At 42.9% G+C, this 18,298-nt stretch overlaps 1 protein-coding gene across 1 annotated transcript in view; it reads left to right on the top strand.

Annotated features, from left to right (window-relative positions):
- LOC141052887 (cadherin-6-like) overlaps positions 1–18,298 on the top strand; it is a 459,217-nt gene that overhangs the window by 287,860 nt on the left and 153,059 nt on the right. The window contains exons 4-5 of the mRNA XM_073550207.1: positions 10,967–11,086; positions 17,520–17,687. Of these exons, the coding sequence (XP_073406308.1) occupies positions 10,967–11,086; positions 17,520–17,687 (288 nt within the window). The remainder of the gene's footprint in view (positions 1–10,966; positions 11,087–17,519; positions 17,688–18,298) is intronic.

Here is an 18,298-nt window from a genome sequence, read left to right as displayed (position 1 = left end):
AGTCGCACATATCAGATCCGTTGATCTTCCAGACTGCAGCAAGGAAAGAAGAGTAGATAATTAGTTCTCATTAGGGCTGCCTTTGTAGGCTGGGATAATAACCCAAGTGCACATAAGTGTCTGTTCCTCGTTTTTTTTATGACTCGCTGGTCACACAGGCATACTTTACTCTTTGAACCATTTAATGTAAATTCCATTTCTTTCCACAGACCTATAACATTGAGTACGAACATCGCCAATGTTATTAGGAATCCACACGTCTGGAAATTTGCAAATCATTGTACCAGTAATCTTTGCACAAAGATGAAACATATAATTATGTGCTCCTAACTGTGGCGCCCCTGAGGCTCAGTCGCCACAGAGGTACTGCACCTTCTCCTAAGGTGTAGTGCACCACCATCCGGGTAAGGTGGGAACTCCTTTCCACACTCCAACACTCGCACCCCACGCAACAGGGTAGTTCTGCACAACCACATTGCGGCTCCTTGCTCAGAGGGTAGCAGAGCACCTTTGGTGGTTCCCTGCTTGGAACACTGGACGTGCTGGGAGGTGGGTGGAGTTAAGATACATAAAAGAGTGGGAAAGTGTAGGATGACAGGTTCAGTCTGACAGAAGGTCAGTCAGGTAGGAAGTCACTCAGACAGGAGTGAGGATCCCTAGAAGAAGGGATGGAGGAAGGAGTGCTGCAGCTGCCTCAGTGATCTGAGCCAGCTGGCACGGGAAAGGAAAAGAAGGAGAAAGACGTAGAACTGAAACCTAAGCTTCCATAAGAAAGAAAGACAAGTACGGAACAAAGGAGTAGAGAGAACAGAGAGGACGTGGGTTAGAAGAGGAACCCTGCCTATAGGTTCTCAGCGCAAGGCTGGGGCCCGGTCCCCGAGGTTGTATGGACACTTATGGTTCTGCAGCAGACAACGGTGGAGTAGTTGGCTGTAAATGCACTACTCCCATCTAAGACTTGGGGCACAACAGCAATTGGATAGAGAGCCGGGACTCAGGAGAAGGGAGTCCCCGAAGCAGGCTACAGCTGTCTGCCGTACAAGTAGAGTTCTTGGGAACATCAGTCAGGAGGCACTCCAGTGTAACTCAGTACTAGGAGATCTTCACACTTTAAGGCGCTATAGAGGAGTCGATCAGAAAGGTACATGTTGGTGGAGTGTTGGAGGGGAGAATCCTAACTTGCCCAGAGGTTGATTGAGTCTCTGACCCGGAGGACATGCCCTGGAGGCAGGCACCTGTGTGTGTGTACAACGGACTGTGAGTAAAGCTTTGGAACTACAAGCCCCGGTGTCCTCCATTCATTTGTGTGCTAACACATTCAGCACCGCTACAGCTGGCTACCATTCTCCACACCGCCTGCACCTCTCCTCTTTCATTGCATCCACGCTGCCCTGGGGCTACAGCTTCACCTGTGGGGAGCTACACCATCTAGGCTGCAACACACCACCAGCCCCAGAGGATCTGTATGCAGCGTCGGCCTAACATCCTACTTGCCGAACACCACAGGTGGCGTCACAAACTATTCCACCATTTACATTCCCCCATTGATTTGGGCGCCCAGGGTCACGGACCGGGTCACCGCTGCTGTGACACATCCCGCTGACACCTGCCTGGTACCGAGTACCCCACGGCCCTGGGAGGGCAACCCATAACACTATAATACTACCTTTGGTAGTTGTTAAAAGTGCACAACCACCAACATGGAAGACTGGGGGTTGAAATCCTGGCTCTGCCCTGTTGGACATAATATACCAGTAGTGGTCCTTAGATTAACAAGGTCCACGTCAGATGTTGAGGAACCAGGATAATCTGATGATAATTGGGCTACTGGAACAAACCATTCATAGACAAGGCAAGAGAACCTGGATCTGATGAAATGCTACTATAACAGCAGACCAAATGAGAGAGGTCTGTACTGGTTCATATGGTTCTGCAGCTTGGTGGCTATGACGCCTGTCAGGAGTCTCTATCTTGTTGTAAGGCAGGTTATTGGGCGGTAGTTAGATGGAACTGTTCCTTTGTGAGGATCCTTCATGATCAGCACTATTCTTCCCTGTGTTAGCCAGGCTGGGTGGTGGCCTTCTTCTAGCACTTAGTTCATCTGCTTTGCCATACATTCATGTACTGCTGTTTCTTTAGCCAGTAGGTGTGGATCATGTCTGGGCTGGGTGCTGTACAGCTCTTCATGTTGTATGTCTGCTTCTGTAATGGTGACTGGTTCCTGTTCTAGCTGGTTGCTGTGTTTCATTCTCAGATCTTACAGCCACATTGGTGTTGTGTGTTTTTTCCTTCTCCCATATATTCCTCCAGTATTGTTTAGACTCTGTGCTGTTACTCTGTAGTTGGGGTACACCTTGGATGGTTCTCTGGAGAACAGGGCATTTATCTTCTTGACCTCAGATTCTCCAGTGTATCTCCCTAGTCTTGCAACAAGTGCTGTGAGCCTTTGTTTAGCAGTCTCTAGGGCAGGGGTCCCCAACCCGTAGCTCACGAGCCACATGTGGCTTGCCTGCTCCTGACAAGTGGCTCGCCGACGGTCACAGAAAAGAAGTCCCCAGGGAGCCGCCCCGCCGCCTGTAATATCCGCCCCGCTGCCTATAAGACCACCCCACCGCTTGTAAAACCCGCCCCGCCGCATGCTCCTGATATGTGGCTTGCCGAGGTCACCTGAAAGGGAGCCGCCCCGCCGCCTCTAAGATCCGCCCCACCACTTGTAATACCCGCCCCGCCGCCTGCTCTTGAATATGTGTCTTGCCGAGGTCACATGAAAGGGAGCCACCCCTCCGCCTGTAGTATCCGCCCCGCTGCCTGTAATTTACCGTCCCTCCTGCGTCAATCAGTGACTGCATTCACAAATCTCGCAAGACTTTGGTTACTGCGGCCTCTATAGAGCACAGTGACCCGCGCCACTTCGCAGACGTGAATGCAGTCACTGATTGACGATAGGACAGGATCATTGAAGTAAATCACCTACCTACCATAAGTTTATTTAAGTGTCCACACAAGCATTTTAATGGGAAACTAGCCCCCCGGGGCCTATTAAGGAAAAAGAGCCACTTTCTGCAGCACTAAGGCTGCATTCTGTGAAGGTGGCTCTTATGTTTTTCATCCCAAGTAACGCAGAAATAATAACTTTTATAAATTGCGCGCCATACCTATTGTGTCTGGGATGTATGTTTTCTCCCCCTGACTCAAGCGCCTCACAGCCGTCCATCATCCCCCTCCGTCCCCCGGGCACCGCCTCCTCTGTGTCTCCTCACATCACCGGCACCTGCGCTGTGCAATCATTTTTCGGGCATGCGCCGTGTGTGCTTCCCTGGGACTTGCACTACTGATGTACGGAGATCGCACCTGCATGTAGCGGAGGCCCCAGATCCTGCCCCGCAGTGTGAATAAATCATAACAATCTGGCAGAGTCTCTCTGCGCTTGTCCCCATCTCCCTCCTACGGGGCTGAATCTGTTGCCTGTCTAGTGCGTATATCTGCGCCTGTAATACGACGGAAAGAGGCGGAGGGAGATGGGGACAGGCACAGAGAGACTGGCTGCGCAGGTGCCAGATTCCCAGCCCGCAGTGTGAATACATCATAACACACTGCGAGGCGGGATCTGGGGCCTCTGCTACACGCAGGCGTGATCTCCGTACATCAGTGGATGTAAGTTTCAGGCCAACGCGGACGGCGCATGCCCGAATAATGATTGTACAGCGCAGGCGCCGGTGATATGAGGAGACACAGAGGAGGCGGCACCCAGTGGCCAGAAGGACATGATGGATGGATGCGAGGCGCTTGAGTCAGGGAGAAAACATACCTCCCTGACTCAATACAGGTATAAAAGTCATTATTTCTGGGGTAATAGGGATAAAAAACATAACAGTCACCTTTACAGAATGTAGCCTTAGTGCTGCTGAAGGTGGCTCTTTTACCTTAATAGGCCCTGGGGTAGGTGACAGGTTCCCTTTCAATGAGTAATCATCCTGGGGTATGTGCACACGTTGCGGATTTGGCTGCGGTTTTCCATGCGGTGTACAGTACCATGTAAAGTTGTAAACCTATGGAAAACAAAATCCGCTGTGCACATGCTGCGGAAAATTCAGTGCGAAAACACCGCGGTTTATTTTCCGCAGCATGTTAAATCTTTTTGCGGATTCTGCAGTCTTTTTACACCTATTCCATTAGGAATCCACAGGTGTAAAAACGCAGGGCAAATCTGCACAAAAGCCGCAGGAAATCCGCAATGAATCCGCAGGTAAAACGCTGGTCATTTTACCTGCAGATTCAGCAGATTCCATGCGGAAAAATCCGCACTTGAATGCGCAACGTGTGCACATACGCTTATACTCCAAGTGGCGGGACTTATTTTCAACAGTCATTCTGTAATGTCAGAATTCCTTTAAATCCTGCCAAGATATTCCCTTTATCTACTACATGTTAGTTTCCAGTTGTTCCTTGTTTTCTACTAGTAAAGTGGCTTTGACTATGTCTTTATCTGCAATGTGGCTCTCCATCAACTTTCATAGTGGAATGTGGCTCTCAAGAAAGGTTGGGGACCCCTGCTCTAGGGCTTCAGTTTGGGTCAGACCTTTCTACTTGTCCAGCTTGGTCCTATTCTTGATCTTTACCCCTTTCTATATTTCTGTTAGTTGGCTGACTTCCCTTTGTGTCACCTTGATCTTTGTGTCATGTCTTCTTTTCCAAGGGGGGCACGGACTTAGGGAAGCACGTACTTCTGTTCTTGCTGGTTGTACAGCCAAGCATTTCCATGTTTGCTGAGGCAGTGGCATAGATCAGTTCATTAGTTTGAGTTATGGTGGTGGTAGGTATTGATGCAAATGCTCTATTGGCATCTTCTAGCATACTATCTGGTGGTGTTTCTTTGCTGAGACTTGGCAGTCGATCTCTGGTATTGATAGTATTTAGTTTAAGATCTAAGATCTTCTGTTTCCAGGATCTTCAGGGGGTTGCACATGTTGTTCTTCAAGGTCTTCATGTGGGGTGGATCTGCAGTGCAGTTGATCCATCTCAAGTTGTGATAATAGCTTTCTCTTTATGATATTGAAACATTGGGTGACTAGTTGTTTCTCAGTCAGTGGACATGCAGGTCTTGTATCCATCCAGAGCACCATCAGCCACCTCCTCTACATGGATGACATCAAGTTGTATGCGAAAAAACGAATGAGGCATCAATTCACTGGTCCACCTAACAAGGATCTACAGTGAAGACATCGGGTTGTCCTTCATACTGGAGAAGTGTGGCCAGCTGGTAATAAAAAGAGGCAAGGTAGTCAAGACTGAGGGAGTGGAATTACCAGCAGGACACATAGCAGATGTACAGACATGCTACAAGTAACTCGGCATCACACAGGGATACGGTAACCATGAGGAGGAGGCAAGGAAAGCAGCAACACCCAAATACCATCAAAGGATAAGACAGGTCCTGAAGAGCCAGCTCAATGGGAAGAATAAAATCCATGCCCTCAATATGTATGCCCTGTCAGTTATCAGATACCCTGCTGGCATAGTGTGCTGGCCAAAAGAAGAGATGGAAGCTGCAGATGTGAAGACACAAAGGCTTCTCACAATACATGGAGGTCTCCACCCTAAGTCTAGCACCCAAAGATTGTGTACCAACAGAAAGGAGGGTGGTCGAGGCTTGATAAGCATCCAAGCCACCATCACGGATGAAACAAGGAGTATCCAGGTATTCATCAGAAAAATGGCACCAAAAGATGAGATGCTGAGAGAAAGCCTAAGGCAGCAACAGCAACAGATCTGGATGGAAGTACAAGAACATGAAGCGCCATGGCAAGACAAGCTGCTGCATGGGATGTACCATTGACAGATAATGGAGGTGGCTGACATGGAGAAATCCTACCAATGGCTGGAGAAAGCTGGACTCCGAGAAAGCACAGAGGCACTAATCATAGCGGCACAAGAGCAAGCAATAAGTACCAGATCCATAGAAGCAGGAATCTACCACATAAACAAGACCCAAGGTGCAGACTATGGAAAGAAACCTCAGAAACCGCCCAACAGAGTGACAGGATGCAAAATGCAAACACGAACAAGGTATACTGAGCGCCACAACCAAGTAGCGGGAATGGTATACAGGAACATCTGCACAGCATATGGGCGAAGTCCCCCTAAGTCCAGGTGGGAGACCCCAGAGAAAGTGGTGGAGAATGAAAAGGCAAACATCCTGTGTGACTTCATTATCCAGACGGATAAGCAGGTTTTAACTAACCAACCAGACATTGTGATGATAGACAAGGATCAGAAGACAGCAATTATAATGGATGTAGCAGTGCCAAGTGACAGAAACATCAGAAAGAAAGAATATGAGAAGCTGGAGAAGTATCAGGGCCTCAAAGGAGAACTGGAGAAGATGTGGAAGGTGAAGGCAACAGTGATTCCAGTGGTGACAGGAGCACTTGGAGCAGTGACCCATAAGTTGGAAGAATGGCTACAACAGATCCCAGGAGCAACATCTGAAGTCTCTGTCCAGAAAAGCGCAATGCTCGGAACAACTAAGATACTGCGCAGAACTCTCAAACTCTGAGGCATCTGATAGAGGACCCGAGATGGAGAAAGGACAAAAAATGACCACCTCATTGGGTGGTGAGAAGAAAGTTTTTAAGTTCTTTTTTTTTGTTTTATATATACAGTATATGGTACTTTTCAGTATTTTCAAATATATATATATTATTTTTTCATGTGAAAATAATTAGTCATTATATATAATTATTTTTACTTTTTTGTGCTGAAAATACCCCCCTCAGCTTATACACAAGTGATTGTCCAGAAAGCCGGCAGGGGAGGGGAGAAGCAGAGCAGGAGCCGGTGGCTGTGACATCATACTCACCCTCCTCGCGCCATTGCTAAATGTCCCTGCATCGCCGTTGTCCCGATGTGGCAGCTCTTCCCCTGTGCTGAGCGGTTACGTGGTACCGCTCATTAAGGTAATGAATATGCATGTGTCTCCACTCCCATAGGCGTGGAGCACATGCATACAAGGGGACCGGGGGAGCCATGCATACAATGAAGGGATCGGGGGAGCCATGCATACAACAGGGGTTCCACACAGAGTAGGACAGAGGGAGCCACAGAGAGCAGGACAGGACAGGGGGAGCCACACATTCCAGGATAGGGATGAGGGGACAATGCATACCCGGCCTATACCAGAGTCAATAAGTTTACCCAGATATATATATATATTTATATATATATATATATATACACACACACACACGAAAAAGAGTGAAATGTAAAAACGGATATGTATTTCAAATATATATAATCATGTAATTTTTTCAATATGTATTTAATTATTTTTACATGAAAAAACCATATAATTATATATACAGTGCCTTGCGAAAGTATTCGGCTCCCTGGAACTTTTCAGCCTTTTCCCACTTATCATGCTTCAAACAGAAAGATACCAAATGTACATTTTTGGTGAAGAATCAACAAGTGGAACACAATTGTAAAGTTGAACCAAATTTAGTGGTTATTTTAAATTTTTGTGGAAAGTCAAAAACTGAAAAGTGGGGCGTGCAATATTATTCGGCCCCTTTAATTTCAGTGCCGCAAAATCACTCCAGAAGTTCATTGTGGATCTCTGAATGATCCAATGTTGTCCTAAATGACTAATGATGATAAATATATTCCACCTGTGTGTAATCAAGTCTCCGTATAAATGCACCTGCTCTGTGATAGTCTCAGGGTTCTGTTTGAAGCACAGAGAGCATCATGAAGACCAAGGAACACAACAGGCAGGTCCGTGATACTGTTCTAGAGAAGTTTAAAGCCGGATTTGGATACAAAATGATTTCCAAAAGGTTAAACATTCCAAGAGACCGCAACGTCATCAAAGGTCTCGCAAGGCATTACTGGGAACGGGAGCATCGCTGAGGCCCGGGAAGGCTGCGCGGGACGCCGGAAGGTGAATATAACCCGATTTTTTTATTTTCTTTATTTTTTACATTAGATCTTTTTACTATTGAGGCTGCATAGGCAGCCTCAATAGTAAAAAGTTGCTCACACTCGTCAAACACTATGTTTGACGAGTGTGACCAACCTGTCAATCAGTTCTCCAAGCGATGCTACAGATCGCTTGGAAAACGCTAGCATTTTGCAAGCTAATTACGCTTGCAAATCGTTAGTTTTTCCGCGGAAAAATCGTGGGAATTTAAAATGCGATTTTCCCGCGGAATGGAATTCCGCAACGTCTGGACTTAGCCTTATACTCAAGTCAATAAGTTTTCCCAGTTTTTGGTGGCAAAATTAGGGGCCTCGGCTTAAACTCGGGTCGGCTTATACTCGAGTATATACGGTATATAATTTTTTCCATGTAAAAATAATTAAATATAACCACTGAGTAATAAAAGAAAAAATAATAGCGCATATATAATTTTTTTTCATTTTTTTGCTTCATGCATTTATTTTTCTATAACTCGGCAATGTGCAGATTTGTCTGAAGTCATGATTTGCTGCAGAAAAAGGACCTAGGGAAGACAGATGCACATTGAATCTATCTAGACAGAACTATATGAGATTGAAAATTGCCTTATCTGAATGAAAGCCCTCGGATTTGCTTGGATCTTTTTTTTTATTCTTAAATACTATGGCAATGCCATTACAAAATAGGTTCTTAGCCTGTTTTCCATGGATGAATGAGAAATCAGAGAATTTAAAATATGATGTTCAAACCATTGAATTGACTTTGACAGAAGAATAGAAAATGATTAGACAACATAAGCCAGCTTGTTACGTAATGGCCCTATAAATAAGTACAGATGCAGTTTGCACTAGTGCGTAGTCTTACATATACCCCCTGTTGTGTGCACTGGTGCTAAATTAATACATTTAATAAAATTATGCTCTTTCCATCACATGAATAAAACTCATTTCATAATTATCTGTGCATTAGCCTACTTTTCACCATATGTCACTGCATTCATCCATTATCTGATTGACATATTTAACCTTGCACATCAGAAGCCTCGGAAATGGCACGTATCTGAGAAGGGGACATTTTCCTGTTGATAAAAGGATCTTTATTTTATTTTTTTTACATTGAAGAGCCTAACGATACACTGGAGCCTAATGAGCGATTGTGCGGGGATGTCTATCTGTTCTACTTAAATGATGTACAAAGCAATTTAATGTGAATGTAAGTGGTATATGAACCTTCCTGAGGATGGCCAGTTAATGAAACATACGTCTCATATAATAGGAATGTTTTACTAATGTGAGGCGCTATGATTCAATGAAATGCATTCATATCGAGGTGATAAGTCTGAGAGCTTTCTCTCAATGTGAAGTCTACCCTCTTTGAAAGTAACAGTAAGAAGTAGGAAGAAAAGGAAATTATAGGGATTTATTTCAGGAGAGAACATTTTGCAATTTCATTTTCCATTGAAATGTAATTTTGAAAACTCTGTGTTAAGCTATATAACTTTTACCTTGACTACATTAACGCCTCTGTGTTTAAAATGCATGATTTAATCCAAAAGGTGCATGCTAGGGTATTACTTGTGTTTTAATGGCGCTGCACCATGTTATTTTCTTTTCATATTTTTTGTGTTAGATAGGTTGCCAATAGCATTTATGGTATAATATCTACTGTGGATGTGTACTTAGCAGAGTTGGAGCAAATTGATTAACAGGATCCGATCCATTGGCCATGGCAGTAATCTGTTGTCGCTGGATGGGAGCCCTGAGAACCCCCCTCCTACCGGATGGCACCCCCAGTTCTCCTGTTTATTAGCCATCTTGCTATAACGTCATTGATGTGATATCGTGCTAGTTGGGCAATCAAAAGAGGTACTGGTGACGTCAGGTAAGAGGAGGTTGTTGGGGCCCCTGTTCAGCCATAGATTCAGACCAACTGTAGCACCTAACCTAAAGTATGCTGTACATCAGGAGCTTTTCACTGCGTGTAAGTTCACACCCTCATTCCCAGTCACCAAATGGAGGCCTAATGTCTGCTTTTTTAGCGAAGTCTGACTGCTATATGCATCTACATATTGTTCATTTAACTGTATAGAAAAACACAGCATACAGCCACAAAAATGAATACCACGTGGTCCACTTTTTATACAATGAGTCCCTATGGGTAACTAATTCCCAGGCATCCATTCTGACTTTGTCAGGAGTATACTTCCTGAGCATATCTCCTTATCAATACCCATGTTAGATATTTTGTGGGTCTTTCTACTGGGACCCAAACCGATCTATAAAACCAGGGCTACCACATCTTCGAGTAAGGGCACCTCAGTGTGTTCAAAACGGGTAGCTGCTATACATAATTGTGTGAATATTGTTCTGCCTTGATTTTTTTTTTTATCTATAATTCAATACATTTTTGGACTTTTTTGGAAGTTGGAGCTATTTTTCTTATTTATATTATACGTGAGACTACAAGGGTTCCATGCCTCCTCACACCACATGCCACAATCAGGTGAGCTGGTTTGTTTTCCATCCCCCCTGTCATCTGACCTTCTAGTGTAAGTGGAATAATGGGTGGATAGGTGTAGAATGAGGTCAGGATATATTGTTGATAAATCAAATCAAGAGGATTATTATTTAGCACAGAAATGGTAAAATATTAATACAACTTTATAGTAACTGTTATGCAATTCATCTCTTTGTGTTATATTTGTAAGTAAATAGTGTTTGCATGCATAGTGTTTTATCATTTTAAATGATCTCCTTGCTTGTCTACTTCTATCTCCTGTCTTTTCTCATAATCTTATATTTTTCATTCATTTCACTCTTTTCTCTTGATCTTTCCGCTCTCGGCTTTTTTTTCTCACTTGTCACTTTCATCCTGTCTAATTCATTCATTATTTTTCAATCACTCAGTCATCACTTTCAGTTAAATTCTCATGTCCTTTCTCTCACTTTCTCTCTTTGCTCGTGAAAACCTTTTTGGTTAATTCCGCCATCCCCTTTGTTTTTGTTGCAGGAACATTTGTCGTTCAAGTCACAGCCAATGATGCAGACGATCCGACCTATGGAAATAGTGCAAAAGTCGTCTACAGTATTCTGCAGGGACAGCCATACTTCTCAGTCGAGTCTGAGACAGGTCAGGAGACCTTAGCTGTATCTTTGTTTCGGTAATTGAAGATGACATGTTAAGTCAAGCTAGGACATACTAGACAAAACTTGAAAGAGATTACATTTTCCACCCTGCACAAACTGACAAACTCAATCGAGCAAGACATCTGTAAGCATGACACCAACGTTATTAGAACCTAAGAATCAAAGCTGAAATATAATTAGGGTTGTACACAAAATAGCTTCTCTCGGAACAAGAAATAGGACTGAGATTTCATCCGAATAGCCAAGGCACTCTACACTCACTCATAGTAGCCAGCTAAGCATTGGGATATAAGACACTTTGAAGATCTTGTCATTATAGGTACTTTGATACAATAGGCAAGTTTTTCTTCATCCTTTCAGATGCAATATTCATACAAATTAATAATTTCTATGTGCATATATTATTAAAGAGACAAGAAACATCATATGTAAATCTGTTACTACTACCTCTTAATCTCTTTCCACCGATCAGCATTACTTATTCAGTCTGTGAGGTTCCAAGAGGAAAAGACAGAAACGTTACTCACCTGTTAGCGCCATCAATGCTTCATCAGTGACACTTCCGTGGTCCAGCACTGACCCTTCTGTGGTCCAGCACTGACCCTTCCATTGTCCAGCACTGACCCTTCCATTGTCCAGCACTGACCCTTCCATTGTCCAGCACTGACCCTTCCGTTGTCCAGCACTGACACTTCCGTGGTTCAGCAGTTGTCACTTCCTGCAGTGCCATCATTAGGTGCAGTGTCTTACTATTACTGTGATGCATCGGGCAGCCGATGATGGCATATAAGCAAAGACAAATAATCTAATAGGTGGTTAATGTATTTTTGATTTTATTACTTTAGGGTACGTGCACACGCTGCGGATTCCGCTGCGTTTCCGCAGCGGTTTTGGCCGCTGCGGACTCGCAGCAGCTTTAGCTGCGGTGTACAGTACCAATCAAATGAATGGGAAAAAAAAACCGCTGTGCCGACGCTGCGGAAAAAAACGCACGGATTTGCTGCGGTTTGGAATCCGCAGAAAGAATTGCATGTCAATTCTTTCTGCGGAAACCGCTGCGGGTTCCTATCTCCACCATTGTGGAGATAGTGAATCCGCAGGACCAAACCGCAGGCAAAACCGCAGATAATCCGCAGGTCTTTTGACCTGCGGATTATCTGCGGTTTTTGCAAAATCCGTGTGGAATAAACCGCAGCGGAATCCGCAGCGTGTGCAAGTACCCTTATTCTGCTGACATTTTTTTGTACTATTTAAACCCGCCTTTATTAAAAATATATAATGCATCTTGAAATAGTCCTATTTTCATAGCGGCCAGTAGAGCAGTCATTGCTTTCTGCAGCTTACATCTGAATGTAGACTGGGAGAACATGAGCAGTGTTATCTCATCATCATTAGAGGGTGGTGAATTTAATGTCAGCTCTATAGTATCGCTGAGCCTTCACATGGCAGGATAGTCACGTTATACTTTATGCACATAAATAAGGATCTATGTCCATCTTCCCTGTCATTTCTTGGTCTGTGGGAGAAGAGGCTCTTGGAGGCTGTCGAAATCTATTTCTCAGCCAATTGACACCCAAAAAGCACACGTCACGTTCTGTGTAATTTGAGCAGAGAGTGCAGGAAGCAATATGGCTGCCCAATGGGAAGTTATTAAAAATAAATAATACATTATAAATGGTTAGAATTCTAAAAAAAAGGAACAAGTGCATCTAATGAATTAGTATTGTACTTTGTAAATGAAAAGGAAAGTAGAGTAACATAGTAACATAGTTATTAAGGTTGAAGGGAGACTTTAAGTCCATCTAGTTCAACCCATATCCTATCCTAACTTGCCCTAACATGTTGATCCAGAGGAAGGCAAAAAAAACCCATGTGGCAAACTGTAAGCTTCACATTGGGGAAAAAAAATTCCTTCCCGACTCCACATACGGCAATCAGACTAGCTCCCTGGATCAACGCAATATTAAGGAAACTAGTGTATATACCCTGTACTATTATACTTTTCAAGAAAGGCATCCAGTCCCTTCTTAAATTTTAGTAGGGAATCACTCATTACAACATCATATGGCAGAGAGTTCCATAGTCTCACTGCTCTTACAGTAAAGAATCCGCGTCTGTGAGTATGCTTAAACCTTCTTTCCTCCAGACGTAGAGGATGCTCCCTTGTCCCCGTCACAGGTCTAAGAGTAAAAAGATCATTAGAAAGGTCTTTGTATTGTCCCCGCATATATTTATACATTGTAATAAGATCACCCCTAAGCCTTCGATTCTCCAAACTAAATAACCCCAAGTGTAATAACCTGTCTTGGTATTGCAGACCCCCTAGTTTCCTAATAACCTTGGTCGCTCTTCTCTGCACCCGCTCCAGTTCAGCTATGTCTTTCTTATACACCGAAGACCAGAACTGTACACAGTATTCTAAGTGTGGTCGCACTAGTGACTTATATAGAGGTAAAACTATGTTCTCCTCATGAGCATCTATACCTCTTTTAATGCATCCCATTATTTTATTTGCCTTTGCAGCAGCTGCCTGACACTGGCCGCTAAATGTGAGTTTGTCGTCCACCCATACACCCAGGTCTTTTTCAGAGACTGTTTTGCCCAGTGTTTTACAATTAAGCACATAATTATACATCTTGTTCGTTCTACCCAAGTGCATCACCTTACATTTATCCCCATTAAAGCTCATTTGCCATTTATCAGCCCAAGCTTCTAGTTTACATAAATCCTCCAGTAATATAAAATTGTCCTCCTCTGTATTGATTACCCTGCAGAGTTTAGTGTCATCTGCAAATATTGAAATTCTACTCTCTATGCCCCCTACAAGGTCATTAATAAATATGTTAAAAAGAAGCGGGCCCAAAACTGACCCCTGTGGTACCCCACTACTAACCGTGACCCAGTCCGAGTGTGCTCCATTGATAACCACACTTTGTTTCCTATCCCTGAGCCAGCTCTTAACCCAGCTACACATATTTTCCCCTATCCCCATTGTTCTCATTTTATGTATCAACCTTTTGTGTGGCACAGTATCAAAAGCTTTTGAAAAGTCCATGTACACCACATCCACTGCATTCCCTTTGTCCAGTCCGGAACTTACCTCTTCATAAAAGCTTATCAGATTAGTCTGACAGGAATGGTTCCTTGTAAACCCATGTTGATATTGGGTCATAAGGTTATTCTTCTCCAGATACTCCAGTATAGTATCTCTTAGAAAACCCTCCAGGATTTTACCCACAGTTGAGGTTAAACTTACTGGCCTATAATTACCAAGTTCAGTTTTTGTCCCCTTTTTGAATATTGGCACCACATTTGCTATACGCCAGTCCTGTGGTACAGACCCTGTTATTATGGAATCTTTAAAGATTAAAAATAATGGTCTATCTATGACTGTGCTTAATTCCTGCAGTACTCGGGGGTGTATCCCATCCGGGCCCAGGGATTTGTCAGTTTTAGTGATTTTTAGACGCCGCCGTAAAGGGGTATTCCCATCTCCAAGCTCCTATCCCAATATGTAGTAGGTGTAATATACTGTAAGTAAATACACAATATATAAGGTGTAATATTACCAAATACCTCCAATTAGAAATGTAGTGTAGTTCTTGTGATTCGCTATGTCGGTTACCCCATGTGCAGAGCATTGCAGTAGCTTAGGTATCCATGGTTATGACCACTCCTAGAGTAACAGTTAGCTAGCTACTAGTGGTCATAACTAGAGATGAGCAAATATGTTCGGTTCCCTGTTATTCGACAAGCTCTCCATGCATGTGCTGTGACAGTAACACAGCCACGACACATGCAGCTGTGGCGCCAATCCGGCGCGATCCAGGAAGCCGGGTTCCCTCTCCAGCTTCGGCAAGCGCTATAGCTTGCTGAATAAGAGGGAACCCAAACATTCCTGCAAATGAGGAAAGAGATGTGGCTAAATCAGATGATCTATATTACATTTCTAACTTGAGGTATGATTTTCCATTATTATTACACCTACTGTATATTGGGATAACATCTTGGAGATGGGAATAACTCTTTAAGGCTGTGTTCACATCTGTGCAGGAGGCTATGATTTTTTCACATTTGTAGCTTACAGTGCTTTTTTTTTTGACAAAACAACAAAAACCTTGTAGAAACTAGAACAGACCCCCATTAAAATTCAATAGAGTCCATTAAGTGCTACTGAAGTCCAATTTTATTTCCTTTTTTCTACTCCTATTATGATTACAACCCAGATTAACATAGTAGAAAAATGCAAGTTTTTCAGTCACAGTGTGAAAAGAGGCCATGCATTAAAATGTTTATGAAATGTCGAGAATTTTGGTCCGTTTGAATGCTTTTTGAGATTATATACAGTGCATTACAAATGAAAGAAGAAAAGCTTTGAACATGGAAAACATGATAACATGTAGATCCTAAAGTTGCTCTCTATATCCTAATACGCTGTGTACACACTGCAGAGTGAAGAACAAAAATGCCCCATAAAATGATCTTCTTAATCAAGAGAGTCAGCACCCATATACTGTACACAATGAAATCTATTTAAGTGAAATTTGTCAGCAATTTCTTGGTACCTCATCTGAGAATAGCATGATGTAGGCAAAGAAAAGCTGAATCCAGCAATATATCACTTAGAATACTGGGTGCAGTAGTTCTCATACAATCAGACTTTTTAGATTTAGCAATGCAGTAGAGCTGAGGAAGCTGACCCCGCCTACACCGGCTTTCCATGTACAATATTGATAGGCACCTCACTGTCTATCACAAAAGTGGGCGTGTCATACTAGCATGCACGCGCTGCTGTGTCTCAGCAATGATAAGCTCCTGGTACTAAAAAAAAAATTGCCATTAAAGAAAAAATGGATTTTGAGAAGACAGGCATTGCCGAAATCCGTTTTTTAAAACCTGCCTCATGCTGGCTTCAGATTACATAGCAAAAAATCTGTTGACACATTCACTTTAAATTGAAGAGTTTAGCTTCTTGGCTGCAGTGACACCCGGAGTCCATCACTCGTTATTTTAAAGTCAATTAAGTCTTTGGTTAAGTTTTGGACAACCCCTTTAATACATACAGTGTATAATCAAGGTTTGAAGACACGTTCATGTACACATATACATCTTAAGTGACTCAAAAGCACATTTACCTAGCGACTTATACACATTAATGATGCTGGGCCTGCACTGATTAAAAGTGCAATGCCTTTTAGAAATGCAAATGTAATTACCATGTTCTTATTTTGTTTCTTACACATCATTATATTATGCTCGGAGGAAAATTCATCACACATGGGAAGGTATTTGAATTAATGTCTGTGCCATTAACAGATGCGGCATCGCCACAGCAAAAATACACGATGGTGAATGCCGCCATACACTAAGCACATCTGACAGGTATAAAACATATTCATCGGGTCTGTTTTGGAATTATTTTCAGGAAATAAACTTTGCACTTCAATAGCTGAGGAGTTTCTATTTACACCTAATGCATAAGAAGGAGCAAATGTGTAAAAAATACCTAAGCAATGGTGTGTTTACATCGCTCGATACGGAAGTCTTACACATTTACCGATTGACAGCTGTTTAATAGCCGGTTCACACGTGATTCAGCTGGAATCAATTCTTTCTGTGGATTCCGCATCGGATTGCCACATGTTCCATTGTCCAGGTGTCAAACCACAGGGGAAAACCGCTGGCAAATCCGCAGGAAACCGCCGGTCACTTTACCTGCAAATCAGCGTGGTGAATCCGCAGCGTGTGCACTCACCCTTAGGAACACTCATTCATGATAAGCGTGCAGTGTAAAGAATGTGCAGATCTTCTGGTATAGAAAGGACAAGACATTGGACAATTATCAGAAAGAAAATGATTGCTATTTTATATCATGGCAAGTTTGATATTTTACTTATTAATTGTGAGAAAGACAAATACTGTAGTTCCAACCAAAGCCTCCATGTACAACAATCCTTTTCAGGTCTCCTAATTATAAAGTATTTTCTTATGATAAAGCCCCTACATGGTTGCCCGCAATGTACCCTATACTACCTTTTTTACAACCCCACTAACCACCATCTTGTGTCCTGAAAACATACTCTCTTGGAGAACCTGCTCTATGTGTATTAAGCAGATGTTACGACTAGACTGCAATAAAAAGAGAACTTTATTTTTCTCCTCGTTAAACAAAGAAAAATGTCTGCTGGCTGAACGTAGTAGAGAAGACCAAGGGGAAAAATCTAGCTGTTATAATAAAAATCTTTCTCCACTTTTATTATCACCTGGGCACTTCCAAGCAAGCTGTAAATACACACTGTAACAAGCGCCGTTGACTTCAGTGAATGTTTATGGATCTCCCGACGCTCAGTATGTAGGTCACTCATATTGTCACCACGACGCTCTTCAATATTATACAATCATTGCTTTTATCGCAGGTGTCATCAAGACCGCATTGCCAAACATGGACAGAGAAAACAAGGAGCATTATCAAGTGGTGATCCAGGCCAAAGACATGGGGGGACAGATGGGAGGACTGTCCGGGACCACGACTGTAAATATCAGTCTATCAGATGTCAATGACAACCTTCCGCGCTTCCCTCAGAGTAAGATCCATTTACTGTTTATTTTCTTCTGAGCTGCTCCAGATTACGGAAAAATAAGAACTAAGGCAGAGAAACGGTTTCCTCACATTTTTAAACCCGTAGGGATGAAAATAGCATTAAATGTTGCTCTGCCGAGCATTTTGATTTATTTTGCTGGCAGATTTTTCAGCCTCCCGGCTTTACCGGGATATTTTGAATTCCGTATATCCTATATATCGATGTGAAGGATAATGTCTTTGTTTGGAATTGAACGGCGTCTGCTCTTACCCTGAACAAGAGCGCCTAACGTTTATTCCTTTGAGAAACTATTTGTGATTCCTTTAACCATGAAATGTAATCATGTTTGAAATGAATGTATCTTTACACATTTTCTTTGGCGTGCATTTCAAGTCTCCGAAGCCTTCACTTATTTTATTCTCGGAGTTCATCACAGTGTAGCATCTGTCTTTCAACGCCCACTGTTTGTCAGGGAGCAATACCATAAAACAAAAGTCCTAGAAAGAAAGCCTCACAAAAGTGCTGTAATTGCATTATGGAATAAAAATGGAGTCAATATTTCAAATGTCCTCTGTCTAGCCCAAGGCTGTCCATTACATCTGTAGTGTTTGCTA

The sequence above is a fragment of the Dendrobates tinctorius genome, unplaced genomic scaffold (assembly GCF_039654945.1).
Source record: "Dendrobates tinctorius isolate UK_male_01 unplaced genomic scaffold, ASM3965494v1 ptg000163l, whole genome shotgun sequence".
NCBI classification, from domain to species: domain Eukaryota; kingdom Metazoa; phylum Chordata; class Amphibia; order Anura; family Dendrobatidae; genus Dendrobates; species Dendrobates tinctorius.
Note: the sequence above shows the minus strand (reverse complement) of the source record. Positions and strands in the feature narration are given on the sequence as shown.